The 19,117-nt window shown below is 47.5% G+C and overlaps 1 protein-coding gene across 1 annotated transcript in view; it reads left to right on the forward strand.

Annotated features, from left to right (window-relative positions):
* The first annotated feature begins 3,482 nt into the window (after positions 1-3,482).
* LOC149435424 (NACHT, LRR and PYD domains-containing protein 6-like) overlaps positions 3,483-19,117 on the forward strand; it is a 72,618-nt gene continuing 56,983 nt past the window's right edge. Inside the window, 3 exon segments of the mRNA XM_089662668.1 lie at positions 3,483-3,563; positions 7,270-7,430; positions 13,597-13,774. Of these exon segments, the coding sequence (XP_089518794.1) occupies positions 3,530-3,563; positions 7,270-7,430; positions 13,597-13,774 (373 nt within the window). The 5' untranslated portion in view covers positions 3,483-3,529.

Genomic DNA, 19,117 nt, shown 5'->3' on the forward strand with positions numbered 1-19,117 from the left:
CCGTACCGGAGTCCACACCGCTCCCCGTACCGGAGTCCACACCGCTCCCCGTACCGGAGTCCACACCGCTCCCCGTACCGGAGTCCACACCGCTCCCCGTACCGGAGTCCACACCGCTCCCCGTACCGGAGTCCACACCGCTCCCCGTACCGGAGTCCACACCGCTCCCCGTACCGGAGTCCACACCGCTCCCCGTACCGGAGTCCACACCGCTCCCCGTACCGGAGTCCACACCGACAAATGTATTAAAGCATGGCTTCTCAGTCTTTTTTTCCTTTACAGGACCAGACACAGAGTCCTCACTGTCATCCTCATCTGCAGAATCCTTGGAAAATCGGAAGGTTCTTTTACTTAGAGGAGACTCCATCTCTGTAGTAAAGTTTAGCAGCCCTCCACCATTTTCCTCTATCTCCTGTGCTGTTCCTCCAGCTTGCTGGGGAGGGAGGGAGGCAGAGGCTGACATTTCCTCTGGTGAAGCAGATCCTGAGGTGGATGGGATACCAGGGGCAGCATTCAGGACCCCCTCCTCACTCTCCACCCGTACTGCCACCACCGATGCTGGATCTTTACTGACATCTCCCTTCATTTTCTGGAACCTTTTCTCATTCTGGAACTTCTCCTTGAATGCTCCACTCTTTTCCATTAATGCTGTAACCAAACTCTGCTGCTTGATGGCGTCCTCCAAACCTTTCAGCTCCGGCTTCAGACTCTGCCGCTTGCTGCTCCGTGCTTTATCGTGTAAAACTTTCTTCTTCTTCTTATAATCAGCTTTCAGGTTCATCAGCTTTTCCTCCTCCTTTGCAATTCTCAGCAAATAGTCAGCAACCCGTTCTCTGAAGGGAGGGAGGGATTCCCCTTTTTTAGGGACAAAGCCAAGGTCTTCAGGTGTAGGTGAAGCTTTGGAGAGCAAGCTGGGTACGTCAAGAGGAACATGGCCTGGGCCAATCCCAAAATCAGTCATCTTGCTGGGGCCAGGCAAGCAGGCCAGGCCCCGTAGTGTCTGGAGAGGGAGATCAACTGCACAAGCGACCTCTCTGGTGCAGAGACTGATGGGACTGGCTCAGTGATCTCTGTACAGTGCTGTGGTATATGTCATAGCTACATGAATGTACAATAATAATAGTGTATGACTGTGGGAGGGATATTAAGCACCTCTGGTGCAGAAGCTGATGTGATTGGCTCAGTGTTCTCTGTACAGGAAATTAGATGCCTAATTTATGTGTAATTTATGCTCCTTGAAAACCCAAAGGTGCTCCTTGGATTTTGGGCCCCTTGGATATAGTGAATACGGGGTCCAGGGAGAGTGGAAACAGTGAATGCGGGGACAGAGGAGACTGGATATAATGAATGCAGGGTCCGGGGTTTAGTAACACTTTAATCACCAATGGGGTTATTTATTTTTTCCGTTCACACCAGACTGCTGCGCAATGCTATCCAGACATTCATTTTTCTGCAGTGTACTGGACGACGTCACATCAAAACATGAATGATCCCTGAATAATTATGAAAATGTATACAGTTATAAAATATATCATTAGAACATCTATATACTATGTATCATTAGAACATCTATATACAATGTATCATTAGAACATCTATATACTATGTATCATTAGAACATCTATATACAATGTATCATTAGAACATCTATATACTATGTATCATTAGAACATCTACAGTCAGGTCCATAACTATTGGGACATGGACACAATTCTAACATTTTTGGCTCTATACACCACCACAATGGATTTGAAATGAAACGAACAAGATGTGCTTTAACTGCAGACTGTCAGCTTTAATTTGAGGGTATTTACATCCAAATCAGGTGAACGGAGTAGGAATTACAACAGTTTGCATATGTGCCTCCCACTTGTTAAGGGACCAAAAGTAATGGGACAATTGGCTTCTCAGCTGTTCCATGGCCAGGTGTGTGTTATTCCCTCATTATCCCAATTACAATGAGCAGATAAAAGGTCCAGAGTTCATTTCAAGTGTGCTATTTGCATTTGGAATCTGTTGCTGTCAACTCACAAGATGAGATCCAAAGAGCTGCCACTATCAGTGAAGCAAGCCATCATTAGGCTGAAAAAACAAAACAAACCCATCAGAGAGATAGCAAAAACATTAGGCGTGGCCAAAACAACTGTTTGGAACATTCTTAAGAAGAAGGAACGCACCGGTGAGCTCAGCAACACCAAAAGACCCGGAAGACCATGGAAAATAACTGTGGTGGATGAGTGAAGAATTCTTTCCTTGGTGAAGAAAACACCCTTCACAACAGTTGGCCAGATCAAGAACACTCTCTAGGAGGTAGGTGTATGTGTGTCAAAGTCAACAATCAAGAGAAGACTTCACCAGAGTGAATACAGAGGGTTCACCACAAGATGTAAACCATTGGTGAGCCTCAAAAACAGGAAGGCCAGATTAGAGTTTGCCAAACGTCATCTAAAAAAGCCTTCACAGTTCTGGAACAATATCCTATGGACAGATGAGACCAAGATCAACTTGTACCAGAGTGATGGGAAGAGAAGAGGATGGAGAAGGAACTGCTCATGATCCTAAGCATACCACCTCATCAGTGAAGCATGGTGGTGGTAGTGTCATGGCGTGGGCATGTATGGCTGCCAATGGAACTGGTTCTCTTGTATTTATTGATGATGTGACTGCTGACAAAAGCAGCAGGATGAATTCTGAAGTGTTTCGGGCAATATTATCTGCTCATATTCAGCCAAATGCTTCACAACTCATTGGACGCCACTTCACAGTGCAGATGGACAATGACCCAAAGCATAGTGCAAAAGCAACCAAAGAGTTTTTTAAGGGAAAGAAGTGGAATGTTATGCAATGGCCAAGTCAATCACCTGACCTGAATCCGATTGAGCATGCATTTCACTTGCTGAAAACAAAACTGAAGGGAAAATGCCCCAAGAACAAGCAGGAACTGAAGACAGTTGCAGTAGAGGCCTGGCAGAGCATCACCAGGGATGAAACCCACCGTCTGGTGATGTCTATGCGTTCCAGACTTCAGGCTGTAATTGACTGCAAAGGATTTGCAACCAAGTATTAAAAAGTGAAAGTTTGATTTATGATTATTATTCTGTCCCATTACTTTTGGTCCCTTAATAAGTGGGAGGCACGTATGCCAACTGTTGTAATTCCTACACCGTTCACCTGATTTGGATGTAAATACCCTCAAATTAAAGCTGACAGTCTTCAGTTAAAGCACATCTTGTTTGTTTCATTTCAAATCCATTGTGGTGGTGTATAGAGCCAAAAATGTTAGAATTGTGTCGATGTCCCAATATTTATGGACCTGACTGTATATACAATGTATCATTAGAACATCTATATACTATGTATCATTCGAACATCTATATACAATGTATCATTAGAACATCTATATACAATGTATAATGCAGCAACATCACAGATGCTGGGAAAACAGTTGAGTACATAATAAGTATGATGTTGTCGCTGTGTTTAGGTATGCACTGTGATGACCTGACATCTGCTGTACGCAACCGGGAGGATGAAGCGGCACCAGAAAACAGACATCCGCGATGGTAAACATTTTTGTCCACCTTTTCTTTTCTATTTGGCTTTCAGAGTGCAACATTTCATTTCCATATGTCATAAGTTAAAATTAAATTGTCTAAAAAGTAAAAAAAAAGACTGCTGAAAAAATGGTAATGAATGAGGTATAACATGTAGTAGTAGAAATTCTCATTTTTTTTTATTAGATGAAGGACTAGAACCAGAGGCGGACTGACAACTCATGGGGCCTCCAGGCAATAGGAAATTATGGGGCCCCTGTGTCCTCCCCCACACTCAAAAAAGCCTAGGAAAAGGTACCAGGGGCATCTCTTGGGGGTCCCTACTGATCCCGGGCCCTTGGGCAGTGCCCGAGTGCCTAAATGGTCAGTCCGCCCCTGACTAGAATTGATTTTGACACACTTTTCCTAGTGGAGTGCAAGTTGTTGGAGGAGAGGTGGTTTGCTGAACAATAGAATAGAATACAATATATAGAAACAATAAAAGTTCCTACCGCTCCTTACTCACATTCTATAGCCTGTTGTACAATAATGGAGAATTTCACTGTATTGATGGACTTCACTCAGTCCTTCAGTACCCTTCTCTTGTAATCACAAATAACCTGATCTGGGTTTAGTATGGCGGCACAGCCAAGGCTGTCCTTAATTTCCAACAAGTTCCACAACTCACTGCAAATTGAGGAATGGTCTCCTGTTCATATTGACCCCATGTAGTAGTAGAAATTCTCATTTTTTTATTAGATGAAGGACTAGAACCAGAGGCGGACTGACAACTCATGGGGCTTCCGGGCAATAGGAACTCATGGGGCCCCTGTGTCCTCCCCCACACTCACAAAAGCCTAGGAAAAGGTACCAGGGGCATCTCTTGGGGCTCCCTACTGACCCTGGGCCCTTGGGCAGTGCCCGAGTGCCTAAATGGTCAGTCCGCCCCTGACTAGAATTGATTTTGACACGCTTTTCCTAGTGGAGTGCAAGTTGTTGGAGGAGAGGTGGTTTGCTGAACAATAGAATAGAATACAATATATAGAAACAATAAAAGTTCCAACCTCTCCTTACTCACATTCTATAGCCTGTTGTACAATAATGGAGAATTTCACTGTATTGATGGACTTCACTCAGTCCTTCAGTACCCTTCTCTTGTAATCACAAATAACCTGATCTGGGTTTAGTATGGCGACACAGCCAAGGCTGTCCTTAATTTCCAACAAGTTCCACAACTCACTGCAACTTGAGGAATGGTCTCCTGTTCATATTGACCCCATGTAAGGAATTTCTTATGGAACTTGTAAAGGCTTTCCAATCAGGCCACCATTGCTGCGGTGGTGGCTGTCTTCTATGGGCAGAATGAACACAACCATGTGGGTCTGGGAGGGAGAGACCTTTCTTTGAGGATCTTTGTGTATTTTAAAATTAGAGCAAAGATGGTTTAAGTGTCCCATGGAGGAAGGTCTAGTGCAGCAATGGGCAAACTACGGCCCGGCGGACCTTTTAATCTGGCCCGCGGAGCTTGATACTGTCAGGATGGCTGTCAGGATGTGTGTAGGCGGGGCAGCGTGACGAACGCGAGGGGAGCTAGGCTCCTCTCACAGTCCGCCCTGAAGACCGGTGTAGCATGAAAATCTGTCTCCTATGAGGATCTGTCCCCCTCGACGTATCTGCGCATGTGCCGGAGATCGCCGATCGGCTGCTAATGCCTGAAATTGGCACATGCGCAGATACGTCGAGGGGGACAGATCCTCATAGGAGACAGATTTTCATGCTACACCGGAACGGCGCGGGAACACGGCGAGAGGAACGCGCGGAGCAAAGGTAAGTGAATTGACACAGGGGGGACTTGGGGACTTAATATGGGGGATGAATTACTATGGGGGATGAATTACTATATGGGGGATGAATTACTATATGGGGGATGAATTACTATGGGGGATGAATTACTATATGGGGGATGAATTACTATAGGGGGGATGAATTACTATATGGGGGATGAATTACTATATGGGGGATGAATTACTATATGGGGGATGAATTACTATATGGGGGATGAATTACTATATGGGGGATGAATTACTATAGGGGGGATGAATTACTATATGGGGGATGAATTACTATATGGGGGATTAATTACTATACTTACTATGGATGACACATACACATCATTCATCTACTCTTGGTCCGGCCCCCGGGTCCAATATATGAACCCACTGCGGCCCTCAAGTCAAAAAGTTTGCCCACCCCTGGTCTAGTGTGTTTGTCATGAGACTTGAAGTGTTCACGTTTATCGGATACCATCGAACCATGTTTCCAATAGCCCTCTGCATGATATCAATTACTGCCTAGTACCACTAAGCCCAATCCTCACACATTTTGATCTGCTCATCACTAGGTGGACGACATCACTGGTCAATAGGAATATGCAGGAGGCAGGAAACGATTGGGAGCAGTACACCTGCAGTAGTTTATTATTTATCTGCCATACAATTCATTGGAAGTTTGCTTTACAATGGCAGTACAGTCCTTCATATCTTATCTGTCTTAATTCTCTACAATGTTATGCAGAACTACATCACCTAGCAGATTGTTATTTCTTACATACTAGTGTAGCCACCCAGGCCCATTTCTAGTTTTTTTACTTGGCCCTCTTCTAAGTTCAAGGTTGCCTCTGTCTCTGCTGCTACTGGCACTTAGTCACTAGTAATGGAGCGGTACCAATCTTGGGTTTATGAGTATTTAGGCCACCACTAGGAAGTTCATGGCCAGAGATGCATGCTGGGACAGAATATAAATGTTTGGGGAGTGGTTTGGCAAACTCTTCTCTCCCCGGGTACCTGAGGTGGTGTGTGTAATGGTTAGTGCTGAGTAGACCAGAGCCTGGTTGGGGCTTCACTCAGAATTGTCAAGCTGCCCTGCCTGGTTGAGGAGGGTAAAGCACTCAAGGATGGAGAGTCAAACTAAGGAAGTTCTGCCGGGGGGGGTTGGAGTCTGCCTCAGAGTATCATTGGATGGAGAAGTGTGGTGGAGCCTGGAACCCTTGTCGCCAGAGAAGACCAAGACGTTAACCTTTCCTCGCTGTAATCCAGATCAATAAAACTTGGAAAAAGATTAAAGTCCCCATCATCATTGTGCCTTTCTCCACTGTGGCCATGGATCCACCCTGGGGTCATGTAAGCCTGCCTCTGCTATTGGGGTTTCCCTTCCCCTAAATCAGGGGGTGGGGTTTACTACAGTAGCAATGAACAGATATGGCTGATTCCTTGCTGTTCTATGCCATCATGAGTATTCATACTAAGGGGCAGCAACAGATGAACCAAAGGCTGCTGGTAACAAGAACGCATAGGGGTTGATTTACTAAAACCGGAGAGTGCAAAATCTGGTGCAGCCATGCATGGTAGCCAATCAGCTTCTGACTTCAGCTTGTTCAATGAAGCTTTGGCAATAAAACCTGGAAGCTGATTGGTTTTACGCACAGCTGCACCAGATTTTACGCTGTACAGTTTTAGTAAATAACCCCCATTGGGTCCCTGCTGTGTAACTCCTCTACAGGTCACCATTTTATCTATCTGCTCTAAACAGACGTGTGTTTGGTGTCAGATATGAAACCATGAGATATTCAAAGTTCTTCCTGTGTTCAGTGTTTTGTTTTGTTTTTTTAATTATAATTTAGAAAATGTGTTTTATGAACAATTCTGTAAATGTTCTTTCTTTTCTGCAATATTCCTAGAGGACATTAAGAGGTTCTGCCAGCAGATGCATGAACGCCCGGATTCCTCAGTGAGGATGATATTTGAGTACTATAAAGATGACCTAATCAACATTTTGGGAAACATAGACGCACATGTGGTCCTGAGACAGCTGTCCGAGAAGAATGTGTTGAATGCAGAGGTAAGATCATTAAACGTCTCTCTCTCAATCAACATTGACTATGTGCAATCCTTATACTGCTAGCATTAGTAAATAGATAGGCGGGTATATTATATTTACTTGTTTTTACTTTATTTTTACATTTCTTCATCTACTTCCTGGTTTCCAGCCTAGGCTAATATGATGTCACACATTTCAAGTGTCTTCAGGCCGGGAGGAGGGGTTTTCTCAGCTAAGCACACCCTCCTTCCTGTGCGTCTGAGCTAAGATGGATTCCACGAAGTACAAGAATCATCTGCCTGTATTCAAGATGGCTATGTCTAGAAATACTAGGGGGGGGGGTTTAAAAGTGAATTTTCAAAAAAAGCATGGAGACCTTGATGGCTGGAGATATGGATGGATGGATAGAGGTATGGATGGAGACATGGATGTATGGAAGCATGGATGGATAGAGGCATGGATGGATGGAGACATGGATGGATATATGGATGGAGACATGTATGGTGACATGGATGGATGCAGACATGGATAGATGGATGGAGACATGGATAGATGGATAGGAACATGGATGGATCTGTGGATGGAGAGATGGATGTATGGATGGAGGTATGGATGGATGGAGACATGGATGTATGGATGGCGACATGGATCGATGGATGGAGACATGGATGGATGTATGGATGGAGACATGGATGGAGAGATAGATGGATGGAGGTATGATGGAGACATGGATGGAGGGAGGGGAGGGATGAATGGAAACATGAATGGAGGAAAGTATGAAGGGATGGAGACATGGATGGATGGCTTGAGACATGGAGGGATGGATGGAGGAGTTTGCATTGAATTTTAAAAATGAATTAAATAGTGTTTCCATGTTGTGGTGCTCAGATACAATTTAGTTCTGCTTTAGGAGCAAATGGCAGTCCTAGATCTAACTATTGGCAGTAGTGAGCCTGATTTCTTGACATTTAATTTCTAATTTCTTGGGAATCTCGCTGTGCCTTTTGCCACCAAAACAGCCCTCACCCATTAAAGCAGAATTAAACCCATCAATTCAAAAACAGTTCCATCCCTGGCATGCCAGGAATGCTGACTGTCACATTTGCTTGTGCTCCTAATCAAACTGTCACACCATCAAATGTCTGTCATTACTGATCACATGTGCAGCATCATGGCAGTTGCAGATCAAATGGAGGCCAAGATGGCAGCCTCCTTGGCTGAGAAGTATAGGAGGGTTTAGTTCTGCTTCAAGCAATGGACTCCACTAGACCTCTGAAGGTGTGCTGTGGTATGTGGCACCAAGCCATCAGTAGCAGATCCTTTAAGTCTTGTAAGTTGGGAGGTGGAGCCTCCATGGATCGGATTTGTTTTTCCAGTACATCTCACAGATGCTCAATTGGATTTGAGGTCTGGAGAATTTGAAGGCAAAGTCAACACCTCAAAATGGTTGTTATATTTCTCAAACCAATCTTCAATTCATCAGACCAGGCCAACTTCTTCCATTGCTCCTGTGGTCCAGTTCTGATGCCCTTTCATAGGCACTTTTGGCTTTGGACTTTGTCAGCATGGACACCCTGACTGTTCTGCAGCTACACAGCCCCATACACCTTTGACACATTTCTATGAGAACCAGCATTCACTTTTTTAGCAATTTGAGATCCAGTAGCTCTTCTTTTGGATGGGACTTCACGGGCCAGTCTCCCCTCCCCGCCTCCATCATTGAGCCTTCCCTCCCCACCTCCATCATTGAGCCTTCCCTCCCCACCTCCATCAATGAGCCTTCCCTCCCCACCTCCATCAATGAGCCTTCCCTCCCCACCTCCATCAATGAGCCTACCCTCCCCACCTCCATCAATGAGCCTCCCTTCCCACCTCCATCACTGAGCCTACCCTCCCCACCTCCATCAAAGAGCCTTCCCTCCCCACCTCCATCAATGAGCCTTCCCTTCCCACCTCCATCAATGTGCCTTCCTTCCCCACCTGCATAAATGAGCCTTCCTTCCCCACCTCCATCAATGAGCCTTCCCTTCCCACCTCCATCAATGAGCCTTCCCTCCCCACCTCCATCAATGAGCCTTCCCTCCCCACCTCCATCAATGAGCCTTCCCTTCCCACCTCCATCAATGAGCCTTCCCTCCCCACCTCCATCAAAGAGCCTTCCCTCCCCACCTCCATCAAAGAGCCTTCCCTCCCCACCTCCATCAATGAGCCTTCCCTTCCCACCTCCATCAATGTGCCTTCCTTCCCCACCTGCATAAATGAACCTTCCTTCCCCACCTCCATCAATGAACCTTCCCTCCCCACCACCATCAATGAGCCTTCCCTCCCCACCTCCATCAATGAGCCTTCCCTCCCCACCTCCATCAATGAGCCTTCCCTTCCCACCTCCATCAATGAGCCTTCCCTCCCCACCTCCATCAAAGAGCCTTCCCTTCCCACCTCCATCAATGAGCCTTCCCTTCCCACCTCCATCAATGAGCCTTCCCTCCCCACCTCCATCAAAGAGCCTTCCCTCCCCACCTCCATCAAAGAGCCTTCCCTTCCCACCTCCATCAATGTGCCTTCCTTCCCCACCTGCATAAATGAGCCTTCCCTCCCCACCTCCATCAATGAGCCTTCCCTACCCACCTCCATCAATGAGCCTTTCCCTCCCCACCTCCATCAATGAGCCTTCCCTTCCCACCTCCATCAATGAGCCTTCCCTTCCCACCTCCATCAATGAGCCTTCCCTTCCCACCTCCATCAATGAGCCTTCCCTTCCCACCTCCATCAATGAGCCTTCCCTTCCCACCTCCATCAATGAGCCTTCCCTTCCCACCTCCATCAATGAGCCTTCCCTTCCCACCTCCATCAATAATCCTTCCCTTCCTACCTCCATCAATAATCCTTCCCTCCCCACCTCCATCAATGTTCAATTTTTTTTTTCATTGGCCCACTTTTGGTCGGTCTTGACCACTGAAGACCGAGAACATCCCACAAGAGCTGCAGTTTTAGAATTGCTCTCACCCAGTCATCCAGCCACTACAATGTGGACCTTGTCAAAGTCCCTCCAATCCTTACACTTGCCCAGTTTGTTCTGCTTGCAACACATCAACTCCAGGGACAACATGTTCACTTGCTGCCTAATATATCCCACCCATTTTCAGGTGCCATTGTAACAAGATGATTCACTTTATCTGTCAGTGGTCAGAATGTTATAGCTGATGTATGTGGAAACGTCAAAAATGAATCTCGATTGACCGTTCACCTCTGAAGACCCGTGAGTGCTGCTTTCTCTTTGGACTGTATGTACTACTGCCTCACCCATTTTCTCTTTGATATATGTGCAGTGGCAACCACTGGATTATATATATATATATACACACACATAAGGGGTCTTCAAAAAATTTCTTCCACACTTTTAATATACACTGCTCAAATTTATGGTGAGTTCACCCATGCAGTACACCCATGCATGTGAGGAGGATTACCCGTTACATCATGTCACCATGGAGGGAAGCACGATAGTGCTCACCTAATGTAAGTGCTATTTCACCTATAATAAAGCACTGATTATCTAGAATACTACACTATCAGAGTTTTTTTTATCCTTTATCATCCTGACGAGTGGCATACCCAGCGGTGGTCAGGAGCCAAGGTGTCCAATGTATTATCCCCATCTGATGCAAGTCTTGGAGGAGCTTGTCTGGCAACATGTGTGGCTAAGATCACACTAAGTGATCTTGAAGGCGTGTAGGCCCATTGGGTCGTTGTATTAAGGTGAGGGGGCAATTCAGCCAGAGGAGGATTGTCACTCACCATCACCAGAGTTTTATCTATGCACCTTGCATGAAGTTTTACAGCGTTGCAGGCACCATCACTTACTGTTTGAGAACTTTTATCTATATGTGATTTATCTACCTACTTCACACACCATTATATAGAGTGGGAGTGAGGGGGGCACAGTTACTGTTATCATTTATTCTTCTGGTCACTGTTTATGTGTGGCTATCTTAGTGTATTTAATATTTATTATATATGTTAGTCGTGAAGCGCTGCACTACTTTTCTATATATTGTATTATTCAACTGTTGTGTATCAGATCCAGTGCTGGCTGCATTAGACAAGATTTTTTAGGTAATCCATTAAGCGCAGGAGGATTTTATATATATCTCTCTGCGCACTGTTGTTGGGCTCATCTGAAGGCCACACCAAGTTTGGAGGTCTTTAGCTATTGACTCTGCAGACAGTTGGCGACTTCTGCGCACTGTGCGCTTCAGCATGCGCTGATCCCGCTCTGTCATGTGACGTGGCCTACCACTTGGTGGCTGTTGTTCTCAGTGGCTTCCGCTTTGTTATAATCCCACTAACAGTTGAGCGTGGAATATTTAGTAGCCAGGAAATGTCACGGATGGACTTATTGCCCAGGTGGCCACCTATTACGGGACCACGCTTGGAGTCACTGAGCTCCTGAGAGCAACCCATTCTTTCACCAATGTTTGTAGAAGCAGTCTGCATGCCTAGGGGCTTGATTGTATACACCTGTGTCCATGGAGGGGATTGGAACACCTGAATCACATGATATGGAGGGGATTGGAACACCTGAATCACATGATTGGGAGGGGATTGGAACACCTGAATCACATGATTGGGAGGGGATTGGAACACCTGAACCACATGATTGGGAGGGGATTGGAACACCTGAACCACATGATTGAGAGGGGATTGGAACACCTGAATCACATGATTGGGAGGGGATTGGAACACCTGAATCACATGATTGGGAGGGGATTGGAACACCTGAATCACATGATTGGGAGGGGATTGGAACACCTGAATCACATGATTGGGAGGGGATTGGAACACCTGAATCACATGATTGGGAGGGGATTGGAACACCTGAATCACATGATTGGGAGGGGATTGGAACACCTGAATCACATGATTGGGAGGGGATTGGAACACCTGAATCACATGATTGGGAGGGGATTGGAACACCTGAATCACATGATTGGGAGGGGATTGGAACACCTGAATCACATGATCGGGAGGGGATTGGAACACCTGAATCACATGATTTGGAGGGCGGGGTCAATACTTTTGGCAATATAGCGTATATTCTTTAAACATTAGGTGTTGTGTGATCTTCCCCCACCCTACCTAAAGCTATCCATACATGGATCAAAATTCAATCCATGTATGGCCATTGTGGTTGAACAGAATTCATTCTACCAATCTACTTCTGTTCAACCACCCTATGAGCATTCTTTTTGCTTGATCAGAGCTGCAGGCAATTGGTTGCAGTGCTGATCAGATCAGTGTATTCTTACAGTGGGGCAGTCTCCTCGATGTCAGAATACAAAGACACAGCAGGAAAGATTCCACCATCCACCTATGTGTTGATGGGGGAAACCACTGGATGAACTAAAAAAAATGACTCATGCATGGCCAGCGTAAAGCTGGCCATAAATTATTTGAATGTCAGCTAGTTCACCAGGAACGGGCCGAGATTCAAACCATGTATGGGCAGGCTGAATGTATCCCAAGTTGACCGATCAACCAGATTTTACATCAATCGGATTTTACTTGCAATCATTGCTAGCCCCTATTACAGCTGCTAGCAGTAATCACAGTTTCCCCTGGGAGAACACAATGGCTCTGCAGGAGGATTTCCCCACACCGGTTGGTGGTTACAGGAAAGAGAATCACTCAGTCTATGGCTGACTTAACATACATTCCCATCCCCCAGGGGCAGACTGACAACTCATGGGGCCCCCGGGCAATAGGGGATCATGGGGCCCTTGTGTCCTTGCCCAAACTCAAAAAAACCCTATGAAAAAGGTACCAGGGGCATCTCATGGGGCCCCCGGGCAATAGGGGATCATGGGGCCCCTGTGTCCTTGCCCAAACTCAAAAAAGCCTATGAAAGAGGTACTAGGGGCATCTCATGGGGCCCCCTACTGACCCCAGGCCCTCGGGCAGTGCCCGAGTTTCCAAATGGTCAGTCCGCCCCTGCCATCCCCTTCAGTACAGCATACACTTGTGAACTAAGTTTTTATGAGTGAAGGTCCTTGGACTTGCTGGTTGGCAACTTGGGTCCGAGATGGAATGAGGGACTATAGGGGAGACTCAGCACTTATTGTTAGACTTGTATTACCATGCTGTCGTAATACCTGTAAGTGGTAACAATAAAATCACTCTGTTTCAGAATTACATGTCATTGGCAAACAATTGTGAAGGCGAAGTCTTACTGGACAAATTGTACCGAGATATTTTGGAATTAGGAAGAGAAGCTGTGATTGGATTCTGGGAATGTCTTTGCGCCTTACAGAAAGTCCACCCGAATCCTAATCTATTGGCGGTTTTGGACGAAATCAACCATGCTGGTAATACTACTCTGTATTGACCATTTTAAAATGGTAAAGTAATAAAAAATGATCGTGTATGAACTAGGGATGCTCCGATAGCAGGTTTTTGATGGCTGAGTACGAGTACCGATTCTTTTTTTCGCAAGTGCTCGCCGATACCAGTTACTGATACCTACTTTGCTCTTGGATGCATTTATTTTTTTACGCATAATACCCAGCTCACCTGCCTCCGCCCTGGTGGTGTAATGGTAGAGTACTTGCCAGAGCTTGCGCGGGCTGGATGTCACGGCTCACACTGCCGCGCCCTCGCGCGACATCCTTCTGCGCCCCTTTCAATAACAGCTTCGGTTAGACCGGGTTCACATATGTGCGGTTCTGTTTTGACAGCAGGATTTCAGCCCTGTGATGGGATTCACTTTTGGGTGGGGGGCTCATGGAACCCAGCTCACTTTGGAGAGGTGGGGAGACCGCTGTCTCAGCTCCCCATATCCCTCTTATGTGTAAGTCACCCTGTGCCTGTTAGGGGTGCAGGGTGATCTGTCCTAATATTGTGTAGACATGTTTAGGAGATAGGTGGGGTGGGGGTTGTGGATTGTTTGATGTCATGTGGTTGCATCCTATTGTTCTATTGTTTGTCTGGCTTGGGAGCAAACTATTATGGGATGTAGGTGTTTATGTGTATTAGCTTAGTGGGGGGTGTCTCCAGAAGCCCTCCCTCCTGATGGGACTGTCTGCTGGTGTGAAGTTTGAATACCTGCCTGTCTCTTGTTACTAAATGTAGATTGCCCCGCCCTGTGTCATTATGCAGGGAGGGGGGATTGTCCCCTGAGTATGTATGTATATATTGTGGCAGTACGGTATCCTGCCACGGTGGAAATCATGATGGACACCCAGGATTCTCAACTATACAGGTTGAGGGGCTCCAGGCAGATCTCATAATGCAGAGGAAACTGGTTTATCAGTTTCCTCTTTGGTTTGTAAAGCCTGTTTTGGGACCTGTAGCCTGGAGATTTCTTAGAGATTTGGGAGGGAAGAAATCTCCAATCCTGGGCCCATATTTTGGGAGCAGCCAGCGTGCTGATTGCACAGGTGTGTGCAGGCCTTTTAGGGGAGGCCAGGCCATGATTTTGGGCTCCACCCCAGCAGAGAGGAGTCAGGAGGGCTCCAGCCTGGCAGACAGGAGGTCTCTGCCTTGGAGTCAGGTGGAAGCCAGACTAGCTGTGTGCTAGTGGCCGTAATTTGGGAAGAATCTGCAGGAGAATCTTAGTTGGTATTGCTTGATGGTGGATACCCCTGCGTGGGAAGCATTTGTGTTATTTGAACTTTCTTTTAAATAAAATTGGGCAAAAAGGCCCTTAAGAAGAAGCAAGTTGCTGTGTGCTTTGAAGAAGCTCTACCACTAGAAGCGAGAACCCCACAATATATATATATATATATATATATATATATAAAATCTTGTATCTGTGCTCAAATAAAGTAGTCTTGTATGGTCAGCTGTGGTGTCTGTGCTCGGTGTTTGGACGGGGAAGCTGTATTCTAACGAAAGTACCCAATCTCAGATTGGGTTGGTTCCATTACAAGCCCCCTTTATACAGCGGTTCAGGTGCCATTTAGGTGTGAATTGTCAAAGTGTATGGCAATGGAAACCACACTTGAACCATGCTCGAATGTGCAGCATAGTGGCTAAATGATTAGGATTTCTCATGGCAGTACTAGGGTTGTTGGTTTGAATCCCAACCACGGCACCACCTGCCTGGAGTTTGCATGTTCTCCCTGTGCGGGTTTCTTCTGGGTACCCCGGTTTCCTCCCACACTCCAAAGACATGCTGGTAGGTTAATTGGCTCCTGTCTAAATTGTCCCTAGTATGTGTATGTATGAATGTGAGTTGGGGACCTTAGATTGTACGTTCCTCGGGGGTGGGGACTGATGTGAATGTACAAGTTAGGGTTAGAGTTGGGGACCTTAGATTGTACACCCCTTGAGGGTTATGGACTGATGTGAAAATATGTGGGCCCACACATATATGAAGCAACTCCATTGCAAAGGATACAGGTTCACACGTCATGTAAATCGGACGCAGTTCACAACGTATCTAATTTGGCTAATATATGTATCTGATAGAGTTCTCCTCCCATTTCATATCTAGAGAAAATTAAAAACTCCGTCACCAGTTTTCTAAACATCAATTTTAAACCCCTCGCCCTCCAGAGGATTTCCCTCCCTTCCTGACCAGGCCATTTTTCACGATACGGCGCTGCGTTACTTTAACTGACAATTGAACAGTCATGCCACGCTGCACCCAAATGAAATTTAGATCTTTTTTTTTTTTCCCCCACAAATACAGCTTTCTTTTGGTAGTATTTGATCTCCTCTGCTTTTTTTTATTTTTTGCCCTATAACCAAAAAAAGGTTCACAATTTTGAGAAAAGAACCATGTTTGACATTTTGCTATAAAACATGACCAGTAAAAAAAAAAAAAAAAAATACAATGTCATCATAAATTTAGGCCAAAATGTATTCTGCTTCGTCTTTGCTAAAAAAAAAAATCACCACCGTTGGTTTCACCGGCCGTCTTCTCTCCCCGGCGCCGACATCTTCATTGTGGGCACCCGGCTGTGACAGCTTGCAGCTTCACAGCCGGGTGCCCACTGCACATGTGCGAGAAGTGCTGCGCTTTGTGAATGGCCCCGTAGTCTTCTGGGACCTGTCATGTGTCCCAGAAGACTACGGGGAGGGAGGGGGGCAGGACACCTTCTGCTTCCAATCGCCTAGGTGACCGCAGCAGAAGTGGGAGCGGGTACCTGTCAAACTCGGGTACCCGCTCTCCAAAGGTGCCACTCCTTAATGGGGAGCAGGGGACCAAGGCTTAAGGAGGAGCTCCACCCAAAAAGGGGAAGTTCCGCTTTAAGTACTTAGTATCTGGTTTCCAATTACTCAATCTCTGCTCTACTTGTGCAAATAGTGTGTAGTGAGCCCTCTCACCAGTCCAGGTGATACAGAACAACTCTGGTTCTTCTTGCGGCAATAGTGGTCTCACTTCATCAGTGGCACTTCCAGCCTTGCACCCACCGATACACTGGAACCAAACGCCGTTCATGGGCCTCAGTGTCTGGTCATTCACCCTGTGAATGGTCTGTGTGCAACAGGACTGCGGTGCACACCTCTGCTGCAAAGAGTCTAGCTGAGCAGTCTCTGAAAATCAGCCCAAATCCTCCTCCTTGCCCCAATGCCTCTTGGGAATTATAGTGCAAAGGGTCCACAGTATGGCTTACTTCTTGGACTCCAAGTCCTATGATCCTCAGCATTCTGCATAGGAGTCCATAAGCTTTCCTGGTTATAGCTCTCTCCCTACTGACAGGAGGCAATGTCTCCTCAATGTGTCTGTAGTCCGGCACCTGACTGCAGGTAAAACGTTGGAATAGAGCCAGTCACTGGGAATGAAAGTGATGGGAATCCCAAATGTTGTGTTGTCACCCAGAAAGGAACAGAAGGAAAATGTATCAATGGGAATCCCTTGTTCCCATAACCACCATCCAAGAGAGATTTCCTTTGCTGTCTATAAGTGAAGAAAAATCTCCACAATAGGACATAGGTGGCAAAAAAAATATACCGTATTTTCCGGCTTATAAGACGACTTTTTGACCCTTGAAAATCTTCTCAAAAGTCGGGGGTCGTCTTATACGCCGGTATATGTCAGGGCGGCACTTTTTAAGGGGGCGGCGTGGTGCCGCTGCCGTCCCCCCCCTTCCGACGGAAAGGACACTAAGTACAGGGGTGGGCAGAGGGCTGCTGTCTCTTACCTGCTCCCACGACGATCCATCCAGGAAGCGCTGCTCCTTCAGTCACTCCGGCCACTCCCTCACTCCTGCAGCTTGGCTCGACACCAATGATGGGGCACTATTCCTCCTCCACTGACACCAATGATGGGGCACTATTCCTCCTCCACTGACACCAATGATGGGGCACTATTCCTCCCACTGATACCAACGATGGGGCACTATTCCCCCCACTGACACCAACGATGGGGCACTATTCCCCCCACCGACACCAACGATGGGGCACTATTCCCCCCACCGACACCAACGGTGGGGCACTATTCCTCCCACCGACACCAACGGTGGGGCACTATTCCTCCCACCGACACCAACGGTGGGGCACTATTCCTCCCACCGACACCAACGGTGGGGCACTATTCCTCCCACCGACACCAACGGTGGGGCACTATTCCTCCCACCGACACCAACGGTGGGGCACTATTCCTCCCACCGACACCAACGGTGGGGCACTATTCCTCCCACCGACACCAACGGTGGGGCACTATTCCTCCCACCGACACCAACGGTGGGGCACTATTCCTCCCACCGACACCAACGGTGGGGCACTATTCCTCCCACCGACACCAACGGTGGGGCACTATTCCTCCCACCGACACCAACGGTGGGGCACTATTCCTCCCACCGACACCAACGGTGGGGCACTATTCCTCCCACCGACACCAACGGTGGGGCACTATTCCTCCCACCGACACCAACGGTGGGGCACTATTCCTCCCACCGACACCAACGGTGGGGCACTATTCCTCCCACCGACACCAACGGTGGGGCACTATTCCTCCCACCGACACCAACGGTGGGGCACTATTCCTCCCACCGACACCAACGGTGGGGCACTATTCCTCCCACCGACACCAACGGTGGGGCACTATTCCTCCCACCGACACCAACGGTGGGGCACTATTCCTCCCACCGACACCAACGGTGGGGCACTATTCCTCCCACCGACACCAACGGTGGGGCACTATTCCTCCCACCGACACCAACGGTGGGGCACTATTCCTCCCACCGACACCAACGGTGGGGCACTATTCCTCCCACCGACACCAACGGTGGGGCACTATTCCTCCCACCGACACCAACGGTGGGGCACTATTCCTCCCACCGACACCAACGGTGGGGCACTATTCCTCCCACCGACACCAACCGACACCAACCGATGGGGCACGATTCCTCGCTCTGACACCAACGATGGGGCACGATTCCTCGCTCTGACACCAACGATGGGGCACGATTCCTCGCTCTGACACCAACGATGGGGCACGATTCCTCGCTCTGACACCAACGATGGGGCACGATTCCTCGCTCTGACACCAACGATGGGGCACGATTCCTCGCTCTGACACCAACGATGGGGCACGATTCCTCGCTCTGACACCAACGATGGGGCACGATTCCTCGCTCTGACACCAACGATGGGGCACGATTCCTCGCTCTGACACCAACGATGGGGCACGATTCCTCGCTCTGACACCAACGATGGGGCACGATTCCTCGCTCTGACACCAACGATGGGGCACGATTCCT

The sequence above is a fragment of the Staurois parvus genome, unplaced genomic scaffold, assembly GCF_062004578.1.
Source record: "Staurois parvus isolate SC_StPar_1 unplaced genomic scaffold, SC_StPar_1.0 ptg001517l, whole genome shotgun sequence".
Lineage (NCBI taxonomy): Eukaryota > Metazoa > Chordata > Amphibia > Anura > Ranidae > Staurois > Staurois parvus.